Source organism: Mercenaria mercenaria, chromosome 9, assembly GCF_021730395.1.
Source record: "Mercenaria mercenaria strain notata chromosome 9, MADL_Memer_1, whole genome shotgun sequence".
Taxonomy (NCBI): domain Eukaryota; kingdom Metazoa; phylum Mollusca; class Bivalvia; order Venerida; family Veneridae; genus Mercenaria; species Mercenaria mercenaria.
In genome coordinates this window covers 55,891,832-55,908,106 of record NC_069369.1, presented here as the reverse complement: position 1 = coordinate 55,908,106, position 16,275 = coordinate 55,891,832, and the positions used below count along the sequence as shown (strand labels likewise).

Genomic DNA, 16,275 nt, shown 5'->3' with positions numbered 1-16,275 from the left:
TGCATCATTATAATTTAACGTTTTTTATTTGTAATTTATACGCATTGATTTATTTTCGTAGAATTCAGCTTTTTATGTCGGTAAATCAAATGTCATTCTATCCCAATTTTATCTTTTAGTAATTGCAGTCTTTTGTAATATTTTCTTTTTAAATTACCCAATTAGAAATTAACATAATTTATTTTCATATATGTCTCTGCTTTTTTTTTTCAATATAATTGACGCTGTTCCTTGACATTTAATATCATGCATTTGTTCGACGCATCTGTGGGACATTTGAAACTCACGATTATCCCTACAAGGGTTTTAAATACAAGAGTGATATTTATTTAATCATTACAAAATATAATAACCTAAGTTATATGGTAATTTGTTGAAATTGTAGGACTGTCTAACCGCATATAATTCATTGAATGTTTCTCATTGCAGAGTTGGTGCAGCTGTTCTGCGCCTGCGCGGAATTATTATCCATTGGAGCGCACGGCAAAAATACTCATTTTTTTGCATGTCCGCACGCATTTAGAGTATCAAATGCATAATATACTGACTAGAGGTTAGGGTTAGTATCACCATGGTTACAAAATATATACATTTAAGTTATTTTCTTTCAAATTTAGTTAATCCGGTATATACCGGAGTCTGTAATATATCACAGGTGCACCAACTCTGTATTTAGTCACAGCCTAATTCATTATGGATTCTAATTTATTTTTTGCCGTTCTCTAATTATTTCCTTTATCCCATGTTAATATTGTATTCATGAATTTCTCGCGTGATAGCTCCATCTAAATCACGTTGTTTCTTGTTTGATGCAAATTGTATTACGGTAGCATAGGACTTATCAAAACACATATCGATCTCCATCATGTTGTAAAGAACATTTAGATACTTATGACGTTTTCGGAATAAACTAACACATAATGTTCTAATGATTTAACATAAAGGGAACGGAAACTCGTTAAAGACTTTTTAGACATAATGAAAGATATAATTTCGTCTGCATGTTAAACGCTTTATTGACCGTCATCGCTCCTGTCAATGCAATGGAAATACCTTTTTATGGCCCCGAAGGGAGGCATATAGTTTTTGAAACGTCTGTCCGTCTGTCGGTCTGTCCGCAATTTTCGTGTCCGGTCCATATCTTTGTCATCCATGGATGGATTTTCAAATAACTTCGCGTGAAGGTGTACCACAGTAAGACGACGTGTAGCGCGCAAGACCCAGATCCGTAGCTCAAAGGTCAAGGTCACATTTAGACGTTAAATGTCATTTTTCATGATAGTGCATTGATGGGCGTGTCCGGTCCATATCTTTGTCATCCATGGATGGATTTTCAAGTAACTACGCATAAATGTGTGGCACAGTAAGACGACGTGTCGCGCGCAAGACCCAGGTCTGTAGCTCAAAGCTCAAGGCCACACTTAGACGTTAAAGGTCATATTTCATGATAGTGCATTGATGGGCGTGTCCGGTCCATATCTTTGTCATTCATGCATGGATTTTAAAATTATTGGGCATGAATGTGTACCACAGTAAGACGACGTGTCGCGCGCAAGACCCAGGTCCGTAGCTCAAAAGTCAAGGTCACACTTAGACGTTAAAGGTCATATTTCATGATAGTAAAATGATGGGCATGTCCGGTCCATATCTTTATCATTCATGCATGGATTTTAAAATAACTGCGCATGAATGTGTGGTACAGTAAGACGACGTGTCGCGCGCAAGACCCAGGTCCGTAGGTCAAAGGTCCTAAACTCTAACATCGGCCATAACTATTCATTCAAAGTGCCATCGGGGGCACGTGTCATCCTATGGAGACAGCTCTTGTTTATCATTGATGTCGTATCGTGCACTTAAACAAAACTGTGGTGATGATGGTTCAGACTGAAGGTTTTGCGTTTGAATACTGATAAAGTTATATCCATGCCTCTTTAGATCGCACCACGCATTTTAGGGAAACGAATCAGGTCTGCTTCAAATAGCTATATGCGTCTTTTAGAATCTAGCTATTAGTAATTTTAAATATAAATATGTACATTCATAAACGTTCGAATCAGAAATATGGCAGCACACCTGGTCTTTTATGCACCGAGGTGTTACAAGGCGAACTATTTTTATACCCTTAACTAAAACTATATTTTTCCATCAAATTTAGAGGAAATTGTTCATTGTGCTTATTGGTATCTATTTTTTTCATTCTTATCGTCTAATCTAATCTTCAGTCTGTCTGTTCACACCAATTATTTGAAACATTCCTGCTTATGTCTTATATTTCTTTGTATGTAAGCTCATTAAAATCAGAAAGGACGTGCTTAGTAATTTTGGTTAGAGGATAAGGCAAAATACAGAAGACACTCCGATTTCAAAAGCTTCATTGGTTCTTGTAAAACATTTATACTCTTATCCAAATGTTATTAATTTCATTTGAAGTACGGGGGCCCGAACTAACGACCCCTGGATTCGTAGGCATACAGAGTAACCACTAGACCACTGAGTCCGCTCATGTATATCTTATCATCAAATGACTGACTCTTTTTTTTTTTTATAAATAAGCCTTCTGTTGTCACTCCAAGGTACATCCCACTAAAGGGTGCTTTTAAATTTCTAAAATTGCGCAGTGACAGTTGAGTTTAAAACTGAACCGATTTTCAATATCTCTTTCATAATTTATTGACAAACTTTTCCCCATTCAAACTTTGTATCATATTAGAAAGTTATCTAAATGCAGGTATTAATCTGTCTATTGAAACCTTCAATAGATGGTGTATTTGATGAATTGATAGTTGAACCCTTCATTGACGCAGGTCACCGGACCCAGGCAATAAAACTTGAGAATAAATGGGACTATAGAAATACAGAAGTTATCTAGGGACTTTGCCAATCGTCTAAACATGCCTTTCATTAAACAGTATCGATTAGTTTATACGAGGAAAAATCTTCTAGATGTAAGAGTGATTGATTCGGGGAAACTACAGAGCAAATGATACAACTGTACAGCAATCTTGTATTAGAAAACAGAATATGAGGAGCAGCGTTAGGGATGCTTTGCCAAGGAAATAGAGATTTTTGTAAGATGCTAGAGTGTTAAGTATTTTTCTCGATCAAGTTATGGATATTTGATGGATAATAAACAAACAATGTAAGAGTTTTTTTTAAAAAATATATTTTCCATAAATGGTATATAATAACAACACGGCTGTTAAGGGTGTTTCAAATTATTAGACGGAATCTGAATTAAATAATTTTATTACTGAAAATAATATGTGATTGATTTTTTAAAATGAGACAGTCAACGTAAAGTTTCTATATTATTTTAAATTTCGAGTTATGTTTTGAAATAAATTTAACAAATAGGTGTCTCGCAGTGAATATAACTAATGAAAAACTATGATTGTAACGCAAAAATTCGCGGGTATATGAATATGAAATGAAAATGATACTAGTTAATATTCCTCGAGGTAATATGTAGAAAGGAATAACTATAGTTTCATCCTACTAGTTTTACTATTCAATACTTTTGCTTCAATTGCAATGTGCCGCAAGAATAATATTTAAATTTGGAATTTGTTATATTTTACATATATATTAATTTGACTGATCTTAACTTTCATATCAAAAAGTTAAGTCGGGCATTTTACTTTTACTGATAATTACAAAGTGTCAATTACACAGGATATTAAAAAAGTTGTAAACAGTAAGAAATTAATAATATTAACTGCACATTTTAAAATTCAATTTTGGTGTAGAATATTACCCAAGGCACACATACGCACACGCACACACATACAAACACACATTTTTTACCTTCTGTTACTTAATATTAAAACCTTCTTCTCTAATACGGGTCTTAAATCATGTTTCTGTTATAAAAAAAAACAACTATGTTTTAAAAGGCTGTGACTGCAAGTGTGTGTTTATCTGAGTATAAATTTCACTGTACCAAAGAAAAGCAACGTATTCGTTCTATAGACGTAACAATAAACATAAACAATTATTATTTCATGAATCCTCTTACATAACTGTACACACGTTTCAATGCTATCAAGTTTCAAATACATTCTAAGTTATGTATACACACTTCGCAAAAAGGAACAAAACTGCATTAGTATGTCTGCCGTACTCTATGTGATTATATAACACCTGTAGGTCATAAGAAGGTAAACAACAAAAGCTAATGGGAATGATCAATCGCATCTGCTACATCTAGTAACTAATTGTTTCCATCAGTGCTTGCCAAAATTCTTTTAGCTGTTAATTTAATTGATTCAGTTGTTTCTTTAATTTGCTGATATTTTTGCTCGTGAGGTTTCTAAAAATAGAAACTTTTTAAAAACGTTTTACTAGTTAGCGTGATTTCAATCTCTGAAAATTCTTGCTGTGGTGCCTTAATGGATTATTCAGACCTGGGATTTTTTTAGGTTTGATCCATATTTCATGTTTTTGACTGTTAGAATTTTGTCAACAGACATTTCAGGTATTAGAAAGTACTAGAAGATTTTTATGTTTCTCAAGTTTACAGAATACCCCGTCTATTTCCAAATGTCCGATTTGGTATGCATTCTGCAAAAAATGTGTAGTTATTTTTTTAAATAGCAAATGCGATTATTTACTGATGAATATACCGTTTAATCAGGGAAATAATTAGCAAAGAACCAGATCGTTATATTGCTTTTGACAAAATTATCTATCCCACATTAGTAGGCTAAAGTGTTACAAAAGAGATACAAACATGGATATAAGTCTATTGTACATTGCACTATAAACTATTTTGCGCATGAAACATAACTCTTGCAAAACTTCAGTCAATATCAAACACAGTTGATTCCCTTCGTATAACCAGTTGTGAATACATGCTAGTAATAAGGCTCCTAAACCCTTTCAAGTGCTCTAAAGTTGTACGAACGGCTTGATGATCATGAAACAGATGTTTTAATGACTTTAAAGTCGTACCATTTTTTGAGCACTTGGAAAAGAACGCAGTCGTTGTTTTATATCTTTTTAAATTGTATTGTACTTAAAGAAAGATTATGAGATGAAAGGTGCTTTTGTCAAAATACCTTAAAGTTCTACATGAAGAAAATCAGAATATCTCAAAGCATTGATAAATATATGATTAGATGGTTAAGTGATCCATAATTCTTCGGCATTGTGTTTGCATTGTAGTTAAAATTGGTTACTTATGTTACTAGGACGTTCCAAGCTTATATATGCAATAGCTTTATGTACTGTTAGTTTGAACAACTATTTGTATCATTTATCAACAACAACAACAACATTACATTTATTAAACTCAAATCACAAAGTGACACAAGAGCATACAGTAAAACATTACATATATCTGAAAAATGTGACATGGTGTAGAAGCTTAAAGAAAAGACAAAATTTACATTGACTTGAGATATAAGATACAATATATTATAGAAAAATAGAGAAAAAAACTGAAAAAGAACTAAAAAGCGGATTTCATTCAAGGAAATGAAATGAGGGGGAATGTATACTTTGACCTATGTTTTTTAAACATATTTGATGCACACGCGATCTAGAGAAACAGACTATAATTTTGTATTTCCAAACAATTCTATTTAAATAATCTATTTTGATTGGTCGTTATGTCACGCGCTGTGTCAATTGAAAACTGTGTCAGTTGTGTATTAAATCCAGATACGGGTCAGAAGCGTGCAATTTATTCATAGACAAGGAATTTTCGTTTAAGTAAATCCAAAAGGAATAAAAAAAGTGTTTTAAATCTATATGACGCGGTGTGAAAGTGTATGTTCGTATTGATTAACATTGGAATAAATTTTGCATCTCTCAACATGCTCAATATGTGGTCAAAACAGAAAAATCAAGGCATAATGTAATAGTACAATTCATGACCTGTGAGTACCCATACTTTAGAAATTTTGTTACACATTATCATTTTTCATTACAAAGCAGAGCAGAATCTAACATAGGGTTACTGTATGCTTATTATGAAAACCTACACTTATTACAAGACTTTTCATACCTTATATAAATATAAAATAAACTTTTTAATGGGGAATCAGGACAGAATTTCTTGTATAGTGTACATTCAAAGCTCATATATTTATCAAATATTCAATATCTTAGCCGAATATTTTGGCTATAAGGGCTTTTTACGGTTTCTTGACCAACGCTGTCCGACTTGTGTTCATTTTATAGGTGTTTTTAAAGACAGAAAGAAAAAAATTGAATCCATCCGTTTCGATAATAGAGATGTCTTTTATAATGTTTAATCCTACTATTTGCAAGATCTTATTTTCATGATAGGCAGAATTAAAGTCCAGGCCTTAATTTCACGAAAATACTTAGGCTTTTTAATTGACTTAAGTACGTTTATTTGCCTTAAGTATTTTTTATGAAATTGGGGCCTGATAAAAAAGTTATATGTTTAACATTATTTTGTTTAAATCAAAATTTAAAAGGAACATCAGTACCAACGAATACTTCTTGTCGAATGAGAAATATCAATTTTCTCGCTATTCATTTGCTATAATTTTTGTATCAATGTCCAAGTTATTTTACCAGGAGGAAATACTTTCCGCATCAATATGGCTTCAGTTTCGCTTGGATTGTCATTTTGTATAAAGAAAGAGAAAGACACTGAATAAAGTGTCACGGCAAACATCACAAAAACGTCAACAACCGCAGGTCTTCATAGAAATTAATATTGTTATTGACGAAATCCAACAAGCAGAGAACAGATAAAGTTCATTTAGACACAGAGGGTCTTGACTGCTTCATGGTTATTGAAAAAAAAAACTCTTAAGAGAATTTCCTGTATTGCAATTATGTTGCTGGTAATCATTTTTGATCGTAAAAATTTACTATAACATTTATGCAAGTGTATTTCATTAACTATGACAACAGTTTAACCATTTTTTACCAGACACGGATGGAACACTAAACATATTTACGTTCAATGACCGTCTATCATATAGGAGAATATTCCTTCATTTATTTTTCATCAGCCATCATTCATAGTGCCACCTCTTCGTATAAATGTGGCACACCAATTCTCTGACTTGTCAGAGTTATTGTAATTTATTTCCGGTCTTGCAGCTTTAGATCGAATACAACACCATATACGCTTCCGGACACATTTTTCTTTTAACCTCTTCATATTTTCCCCATTTATTATATATACTAGTATTTCAGACTATTCTCTTTATATTTATTTTGTACTATTTTCATTACACAGATTACTCTCACTGTAACGTAACACTGGGTCTGTGTACCTGAAGCTTGTCTTGAACACAACACATTACAACAGTTCTAACATTTATTTTCTACGAAAAGCAATGTACAGTAACTTATAAATGTTCAGTCTAATTTCATGAATATAATCAATGTTCAATAAGTCTTTTAAAACAGTTCTGTTTACCGATCTATTTAACAACATTTCTTAATTATAAATATATTTCAAACTATCTCTTAACAAAGCTTATTAAGTTTCAGCTCAAGAGAGCGGGAACAAGTCCCTTAGTCTGCCGCTTGGGCAGTCTCCCCTGATCACAGAGTGTATTGAGTTTATAAAGGATTATACAGGAAAACATAGCAGACACATTATCTAATTTCCCGATCACTTAAGGATACCTACGAGTTCAACAAGCCTTAAGCTACTGAAGATTGTCAAATCTTGTCTGACTTGTCAATTTATGAAATGTACAGTTTTCATCTTCTATAATTTTTTTAAAATCTTAAACTTCTGAAAGAAATACCCGAAATAAAATACAAAACACCTGAGCATTACACTACATCACTAACATGCATTTGTTTACCGTCGTTATTGCCATTTGATTTTTTTTTTTTAAATATTTAATTCATTGCTTTGAAATTAACAACGCCTCAGTTGAAAAGCAGTGCGATATGCAAATGAAGCTTTTGAAAAAATGCACGTGCATACCTGTTACTTCCTCTTTGATCCCCAAGTTTTTGATCTCATAAATATGTAATAGTGTCCCTAAAGGCATGTTATATCAGGAATTGTCTACTGTGTAATCGTGCATCCTTTTACGAATGAAATAAGTTAGCTTATCAATTTTGATATACGTTATTATACTACATTCATAATATAGCAAAATAACCAAGGACCCGTTTCTATTTCTTACGTCCTAATAAATCGAAAATGCTAGTAAGGTAGATATATAACTTTTTTTATGATCTGAACCATATTTAGAGTAATGGGAAAGTCCTGATAATCATTAAGCAATATAACAATGAACATTTTCCGTTGTCTGGTGATTAGAACAATAATTATCCCGTAAGACCCATACTTACTGACGTGGGTCTGGTGTTTTCAGTTACATTTTTCTGACAATTTAATGCACCTTGTTCCTTTTTGCAGCAGGTAATTAAAGCAAATATGAAGCCTTATTTATGTGCAAAGTCATTTTTTTGGAAACGTTACATTATATCACATAAGAAAATCTTTATTTAAATCATCTTTACCTATGTTTGCATTTTATAACATCAAAAAGTAATAAAATTTAAATAAGCAAGTGATAAACATACTAAAAGAAAATATATCTCCGTTGAGATATTTTATTTACAAAGATGGAATAATTACACGAATATTTTGAATTTATCTAGACTGATGATTAGAGTTCAACTTTTCAAACATTTTTCAGACGCTTCAAGGCGGTGCCCCACTTTGTTCCTTTATTTGTTTGTTTTGTCCTCGTGAGTTAGCTTTGTATGTGTGCACATCTGCGTGCTGTGGGTTTCGTTTTAGGGAGGCTGCGTTTTTGGAACGTGACATTCCATGTTTGATACTTTACTCTTAAATACCATAGTTTTGTACTTCAGGGCTAACTTTTCAACATGTTCTGTGTCAGGAAGTCTGTAACAAAGTCCAGAACACTACAGTAGAAGTGATAAAGTGATTCCATTTGGAATCCGCTTTCTTTTGATCCTCCTTGTTTTACTCAAAATATTCAGCAATGCATTATTGCTGCTGTTATCGTTCCTTCCTATCATAATACATCAAATTGCCGTCTAAAATATAGACAATATTCTTTCATTTCTCATCTACAATCATTCATGGTTCCAACTCTACATATGTTTATGACACAACATCTCTATAGTTTGTCATATTTATGGTAATTCATTTCCTGCACTGCAGCTGAGGAATGAATATACTCCACACTCACTTCCTTTTACACTTTTCGCAGATTTGCTTTTCGGCTTTCCTTTAAATGCATAATAATGTAATTCACTGTTATCTGATAAGCATGTATGCTGGTAACTTTTACTTGTCAATTCATTTAAATGCATTTCAGATTTAATGCAAGGCTTTAAGTCTGATAATTCTTTCTTTCTCAATCCGGTACGCAAATGAGATATGCAGATCCGGTTACTGACGTGTGTACTTGAACTATATATAGTCACTACACTTTATACACTGTCAATCTGAGAAACTGAAGTATTTTTGACAAGATAACAAGACAGGAAAACGCGGCCAGTTGCCTTTGTTAACATAGTTTAGCGTATATTTTGCTATTGTGTACAACAATTAAAGCCAAACTGAAGACGTTGTAATATGAAACGGATGTGGACGTTATAGAAACAGTAAGGTATATTAAGAGAACGAAGACAAAGTGTATGACTTGGAAGCGTATTTGTGTGCTTTCATTTATTACCAAGTACTGAAAAAATCAGGTTTAAAGGTTGATACCTTTTCAAGACTTGCGTTTAATAACGTTTCAAGGATTAAATTTTGATAACAATTCAGGTTTTAAAGGTTGATAATTTTTCAAGGATAAAAGACCGACAATGCGTTTATTTAGGATGTGTAGCACAAGTGAGATATGCAAAGGAGTTAAAAGACATACTATATTTCCTTACAGTATGACTTTATTTTCTGTTAAAAATGTTTTGAACATATCTTGAAACCTAATTTGAATATTTCACATTTCAGCTGTTTTTTTACAGAATTTCCTTTTAATGTTTATTTCTTTTTTAATTTATAGATTTGACTTTGTAATCGCCATGAAAAAGTGAATTATTTTTTGACTTTCAGTTAGGACAATTTGTTTGGAGCGTGGCGTTATACCTGTCCAACAAATATAGAATTTAAAAAAAATAACTAACAGGAAATATAGGGGTAAACGTGTTGTTCATAAACCTGTGATTGCCAATTATTACTATTGCTAACCGTTTGTGTAATTCTCTACTTTCAGGTTGTACTGAAAGAACACCATTGGAGACAAAAGGACGAAATGATTAGCAGACAATAAGCACCTTTTACCGGAAGCCATATCTTAAACAATCCGTCAGATATTTTATTCGAACAGTATCTAAGAATATATTTAAAAAGATCAAACGGTTATGATGTAAGTTAACATCAGACTACAACACTGTACCGTTTGGAGAGAAGTCTTATGTGATAGACAGTGGATATTCGCTATAAAACTTCGCTAACACGACGGTCACATTACTCATTTACTTTCGCTTTGGAGCAATTATGTGAGGCAAAGTTTCCGCGACGTTTTTTGGAATGAATAAATGTCTACAAGTAGGTTAAGCTACAGTGATACTAGAAAGGTATTATTTGATATCAAAACTAGGAAGTGCTCGAACTTTAAATATTAGTCTGAAAAACACGAGAACTGAATGCTTTGCGTGTGTTTTACGAGGAAAAAGGGTTTTGCCTTTCCGTAATATTATGCAAGTTGAAGAATTGTGTTATAGCTGTAACAGAGAGGAAACGTACAAAAGGATAAGCTAGTTTCAGAACTGATATGTGAAATTATACATTTGATAAAATGGAGTTTTCATCCGATTACAGCAACGCTACAGACACAGGCAATGTGTCGGTGGTGTACAGTTACCCAAATAGCAGTATTACGTCATCTGATCACAGTGTCAAAGATGACGGTATTAACTGTACTGTTTTGATGGCGGATAAGTCCAGTCCCCCACCTATTTACGAGCCTGCTGCGCGATATACTATTTCTGGAATTCTGTTCATATTCCCATGCTTAACAATGATAGGAAATGGGATGGTGATCGTTGCTGTGTTGACACATAAACGATTAAAAACTGTAACTAATGCATTTGTTGTCTCCCTTGCTGTTGCCGATATCATGGTTGCCATTTTGGTGATGCCGTTTGGTATATACCAGCAGTTCAACAACAAAACTTGGAACCTGGGAAGAAATTGGTGTTTAATTACAACGAGTTTTGATGTAATGTTTACGACAACGTCGATATTCAATTTATCTTGCTTGGCTATTGACAGATACCTCGCCATTTGCAGACCATTTATACATGAGCGATTAACCCGTCCTAAAGTGATTTTAATGCTTTCGTTTTGTTGGATTGTGCCTATATTCATTTCGTTTGTGCCTATACATTTAAATTGGAATCACATAGGGATTGAGGATTACATAGAATGCGCATTCCCAGAAGATGATCCAACCCACTGCGCATTTGTTGTAAACAAAGAATTCGCGACAGTTTGTTCCATGATAGCCTTTTACATTCCAACAGTTTTCATAGTAATATGCAATGTTCATATATTCAGGACAGCTAGAAAACAAGCGCATCAAATTCGTAGCCTCGAATTATCTGCACATAAACACCACAGAAAAGGTAAATTAAAACACGAGACAAAAGCGGCTAAAACTGTTGGTATCATCATGGGTTGTTTCTTCATTTGCTGGTTCCCCTTTTTTGGACTAAATATCATTGATCCTTTCATTGGATACAAAGTACCATATCCTTTGTGGACAGTTGCGTTGTGGCTGGGGTACATAAATTCAATGTTAAATCCATTTCTTTATTATAATTTCAACAGACACTACAAGATGGCTTTCCGTCGTCTTCTCACGTGCAAAGTGTGTCGTGGTATCAGTGAATTTGAAGCAGATATGGTTCCCAGCACACTTTATACGGACTTATCTCATTCTGCGTCAGCAAATTCCCACTCTTGCCTCCATAACGGATCCGGGAGACATTCTATACCTCAGTCTCACATAAACAACAATGTTGATTTGTGACATCAGATCAAACTTAACTGTTTCCATGGTTAAACATTACGATCAACTTTACGTCCAGAATACAAATTTTTGACTTAATACAGAAATTCTAAGTGATATTATTGTCATAGAGCAATGCCATTTGAACGTCGTTTACATAACACCGTTACCTGCAAAAAAGTGTTGCGTAACGGATGTTCATAGCATGTAGTATGTTTTCACGTGACATGTAATGCAGATGCATAATATGCTTCTACACGGAAATTTATTTTACATAGCAAGATTTCATAAGGAAAATTGTCGTTTGATTAAATGTACGTTTCAATGAAACTATTGGTTGTTACAATATTTTGTATCTATTTTCGTATTGAGTGTCATAACTAGGTTATCTGTGATATATTGTGCCATATATAGAGCTATCATTACTTTACATGTTCAGCCCACTGAGTTACAACTTGATCCAGAAATCAGTTTTCAACAATGACAATGAATTGAATATCAGTTTGTAAGATTGAAAATTGACCTACAGGTCAGTTGATTATATTCGAATTGAAGCTTGGGCTCAGCTTGTAACGTTAAAAATGAATTGTCTCAAGAGACTGGCTTAAAATGTAGAAACTTGCCCAGTGGAAATAGTTCGCTACAAGCTGTGGATGCAAGTTAACTATGACACGGGTAGTTACAATGCAATCTAAATCCCATTTGTAAAAGTTAGAATATCCTTAATTGCCGAACCCCAGCGCCACTGTAATCTTTTTTGGCCATTGCCGTGATCATTTGCATGTAAATCATGGCAGATTCTCCAATACTTGAAAATTACATGGCTCAGTCTCGGACCTGCACCGTGTGGATCAGGTCAGATCTGTTTTTACAACTGTAATGCTGTTAAAATATAATTCTTGCTAGCTATTAGTTAGCCTACCGTAACGTCTGGACCCTAGGCGTCTTAGCAAAAATTCTTAAACAGATTAATTGATTAACTATTTCCAGTACTTGCAAGTGATTTTTTTATTTTAACTAATAAGCTATATAGAGAAATTTTCTACCCAAACGGTGTGAACATACTGTTGCATGTTCCACAGAATCGTTTTTTATACAAAGTGGTAGCTCGCATTAACAACAGTCTTACCCTCCGCTAAATCATAAAGGAGAATATGATATGATTCAAATTTTTTTATTGTATGACTTATTCAACATTTGGATAATTTATGGAGACGGAGAACTACCTTCATAGAAATAACAGATTTTACATTCCAAGTTTGGAAATTTGAAAAGGGAAATTATGGGCAAATATTTTCATTATCTGTATGTACTTATCGTAGTAACATAAAATTAGACACTGATTTCAGCAGATATGGTAGCAAAAGTTATTATATAATAAAGCTTTATGTGTTAATTTAAATTTGTTATGTTTTTCTTAAACATGGTTATGCAGAAACTGATATTTTGTAATGTACTTTTATAAGGTATTTCATGTCACTTGAAGTGAAGAAGACATCTAGAAAAAGAACTTGTTTGTTTGTTCGTTTGTGCTCGGGTTATTATAATTCTATAAAAATGTCATTTGTAAATAATGTGTTTCTTGGTTCCTTAACTTGCCACCTGTTATCTGCAAGTAACTGACGACTTCCCCCCATGTTTCATTCATGGTTGACATCAGACTTGTCAATCATCACAGGCATACACCTCGCCCGATATGTCATAGTATGCAAGATTCATTGAACGAGTTGGACCATGTTTTTTAAGCTCTATTTTACGAGATAAAGATGCAAATCATCGGAAGAAGGTTCATTTTATTGACAAACTTATCCGGACTTACGGCTGTATCTATATGAAGATTAAAATCGCCATAAAATGCAAGTCCTTTAATAAACTTGATCATTTGTAAATTTGTACTAGTATTTATGCCCGAACGGCTGTATTTCAATTACTCAGCTATAATATTATCCAACTGAAACATCTAAACAAGAAGTATATGGTTCGCTCCCGGTTTCTTTCCAATCATTTATTTCAAAGACAATCTAAGATATATCTAGCTCGTCTTTCATCTTCGGTACCATATTTTGTTCATATCTTGAACAAACTGAAGATAGAATATATAACTTGAATCCTGCTAAGCCGTAAGACATTTGAAAAGCAAGTTGAAAGCATATTTCTTTTCATTGCAGTAATTTCGTATTTTCGGCATACAGCTAGTTTAATTTCAACTGAATGAAGAAGTTTGCAGTAATAATTTTACTATTGGACTTTAATATTCTTCACAAAGTAACTATATTGAGAACATATGTGACATTGAATATTTCCAAAAGTTATGGAACTGCACGTGGTAAATTTCCATGACTCACTAAGCCTGCAACTCCGACTGATATTTCTAAGAAGGTTAGTTTATACGTGAATTTATTTTATGTCAGTTCTACAACCTATATTAATCACTCTCGACACCTCATTCCTGACGGAATCCATCGTCACGAGGGTATGAGAAGGTTCATTAATCAAGATGCCAATCTTTTGTTTGGATGCCGAATATATTTCAGTGTTTGTTCCTTATATACTGTAAATTACTAAAAAATAAAGCTACAGATTACAAACTATACAAACACGTACTTCGAGTATGGCGTAGGCATTGATAGAGACATTTGTATTATTGTTTTTTTTTAACCAATTTTTTCCAAGTATATACACGTTAATTCCGATCAAAGGTTTTTACTTATTAGTGCGTTATTATCAGTTAATCTGTCTTCAACAATGTAACGATCAGTTATTTTGATTTCTCCATTATACAAAATGCAGCCAAGACTAACCATACAATTTACTATCAATCGATCTGGTGGCAGTGGCAGTGGAAATTTTACCCCCGAGATGATAATTAAGGCTGGCAAAGTTTTGTTGAATTATGTATAATTTGATTGGCAGAATTGTCTAAAATAACTTTCTCGGGAGATGCTCTCGTAATTGTATATAATTCACATTCATTTTTTTTTCAACATGTTTCTTAGAAACGCATTTCCATTCAGTCATTATCTTACTTTCATTGAAAGAGAGACCGAAGGCACAATAAATACCTTTTTTGTTTTAGTTAGGTTTAACGTCGCACCGACACAAGTATAGGGTCATATGGCGACTTTCCAGCTTTGATGGTGAAGGAATACCCTAGGTGCCCCTCCGTGCATTATTTCTTCACGAGCGGGCAACTGGGTAGAACCACCGGCCTTCCGTAAGCCAGCTGGATGGAATATATACCATGAGTTCGTACATAAGAATATACAGACATAGACTGAATTTCATTATATTAAAATTAAAGTGATAATTTACAGATTGTCTTTTCAAATACAAAAACTTAAAAAAAAACGTTTATGTTCCATGTACAGATATTAAGTTGTTTTAAAATTGATCGCACTTAACCCCTTAAAAATTCAGTCTGGAGGTTAAAATCATACTGCTAGTGACAGTTTCCACGAACCAAATACCATCAAAATACAAATATTTCGATTTCACCACAAAAGCAGTTGTACTCATCTTTCATTATTTCACGATTTCTGCTTCATGATTTCACGATTTCCACTTCATGAATTCACGAATTCACGATTTCTGCTTCCTGATTTCACGATTTCCACTTCATGAATTCACGATTTCACGATTTCCACTTCATGAATTCACGATTTCACGAATTCACGATTTCACGTAAAAACTTCACGATTTCTTGATTTCACGATTTCACGATTTCTTGATTTCACGATTTCCACTTCATGAATTCACGATTTCACGATTTCTGCTTCCTGAATTCACGATTTCCACTTCATGAATTCACGATTTCACGAAAAAACTTCACGATTTCTTGATTTCACGATTTCCACTTCATGAATTCACGATTTCACGATTTCTGCTTCCTGAATTCACGATTTCCACTTCATGAATTCACGATTTCCACTTCACGAATTCACGACTTCTACTTCACGATTTCACAATTTCTACTTCACGAATTCACGATTTCCACTTCACGAATTCTCGATTTCACGATTTCCACTTCACGAATTCACGATGAAATCGTGAATTCGTGAAGTGGAAATCGTGAAATCGTGAATTCGTGAAGTGGAAATCGTGAAATCGTGAATTCATGAAGTGGAAATCGTGAAATCGTGAATTCATGAAGTGGAAATCGTGAAATCGTGAATTCATGAAGTGGAAATCGTGAAATCGTGAAGTGGAAATCGTGAATTCATGAAGTGGAAATTGTGAAATCGTGAATTCGTGAAGTGGAAATCGTGAATTCGTG

At 33.5% G+C, this 16,275-nt stretch overlaps 1 protein-coding gene across 16 annotated transcripts in view; it reads left to right on the top strand.

The window, feature by feature from the left end:
- Positions 1–13,512, top strand: part of LOC123547145 (5-hydroxytryptamine receptor 4-like) — a 325,172-nt gene extending 311,660 nt beyond the window's left edge. For 13 of the 16 annotated variants that reach the window (XM_045334007.2, XM_045334006.2, XM_045334003.2 and 10 more), the window contains one exon: positions 10,203–13,512. In XM_045334007.2, the coding sequence (XP_045189942.1) occupies positions 10,788–12,023 (1,236 nt within the window). In that variant the 5' untranslated portion in view covers positions 10,203–10,787 and the 3' untranslated portion in view covers positions 12,024–13,512. Of the gene's footprint in view, positions 1–429; positions 560–2,943; positions 3,140–10,202 lie in introns of those variants that run through there. The other 3 variants (XM_053551446.1, XM_045334016.2, XM_045334015.2) reach the window with 3 other exon arrangements.
- Positions 13,513–16,275: the final 2,763 nt, after the last annotated feature.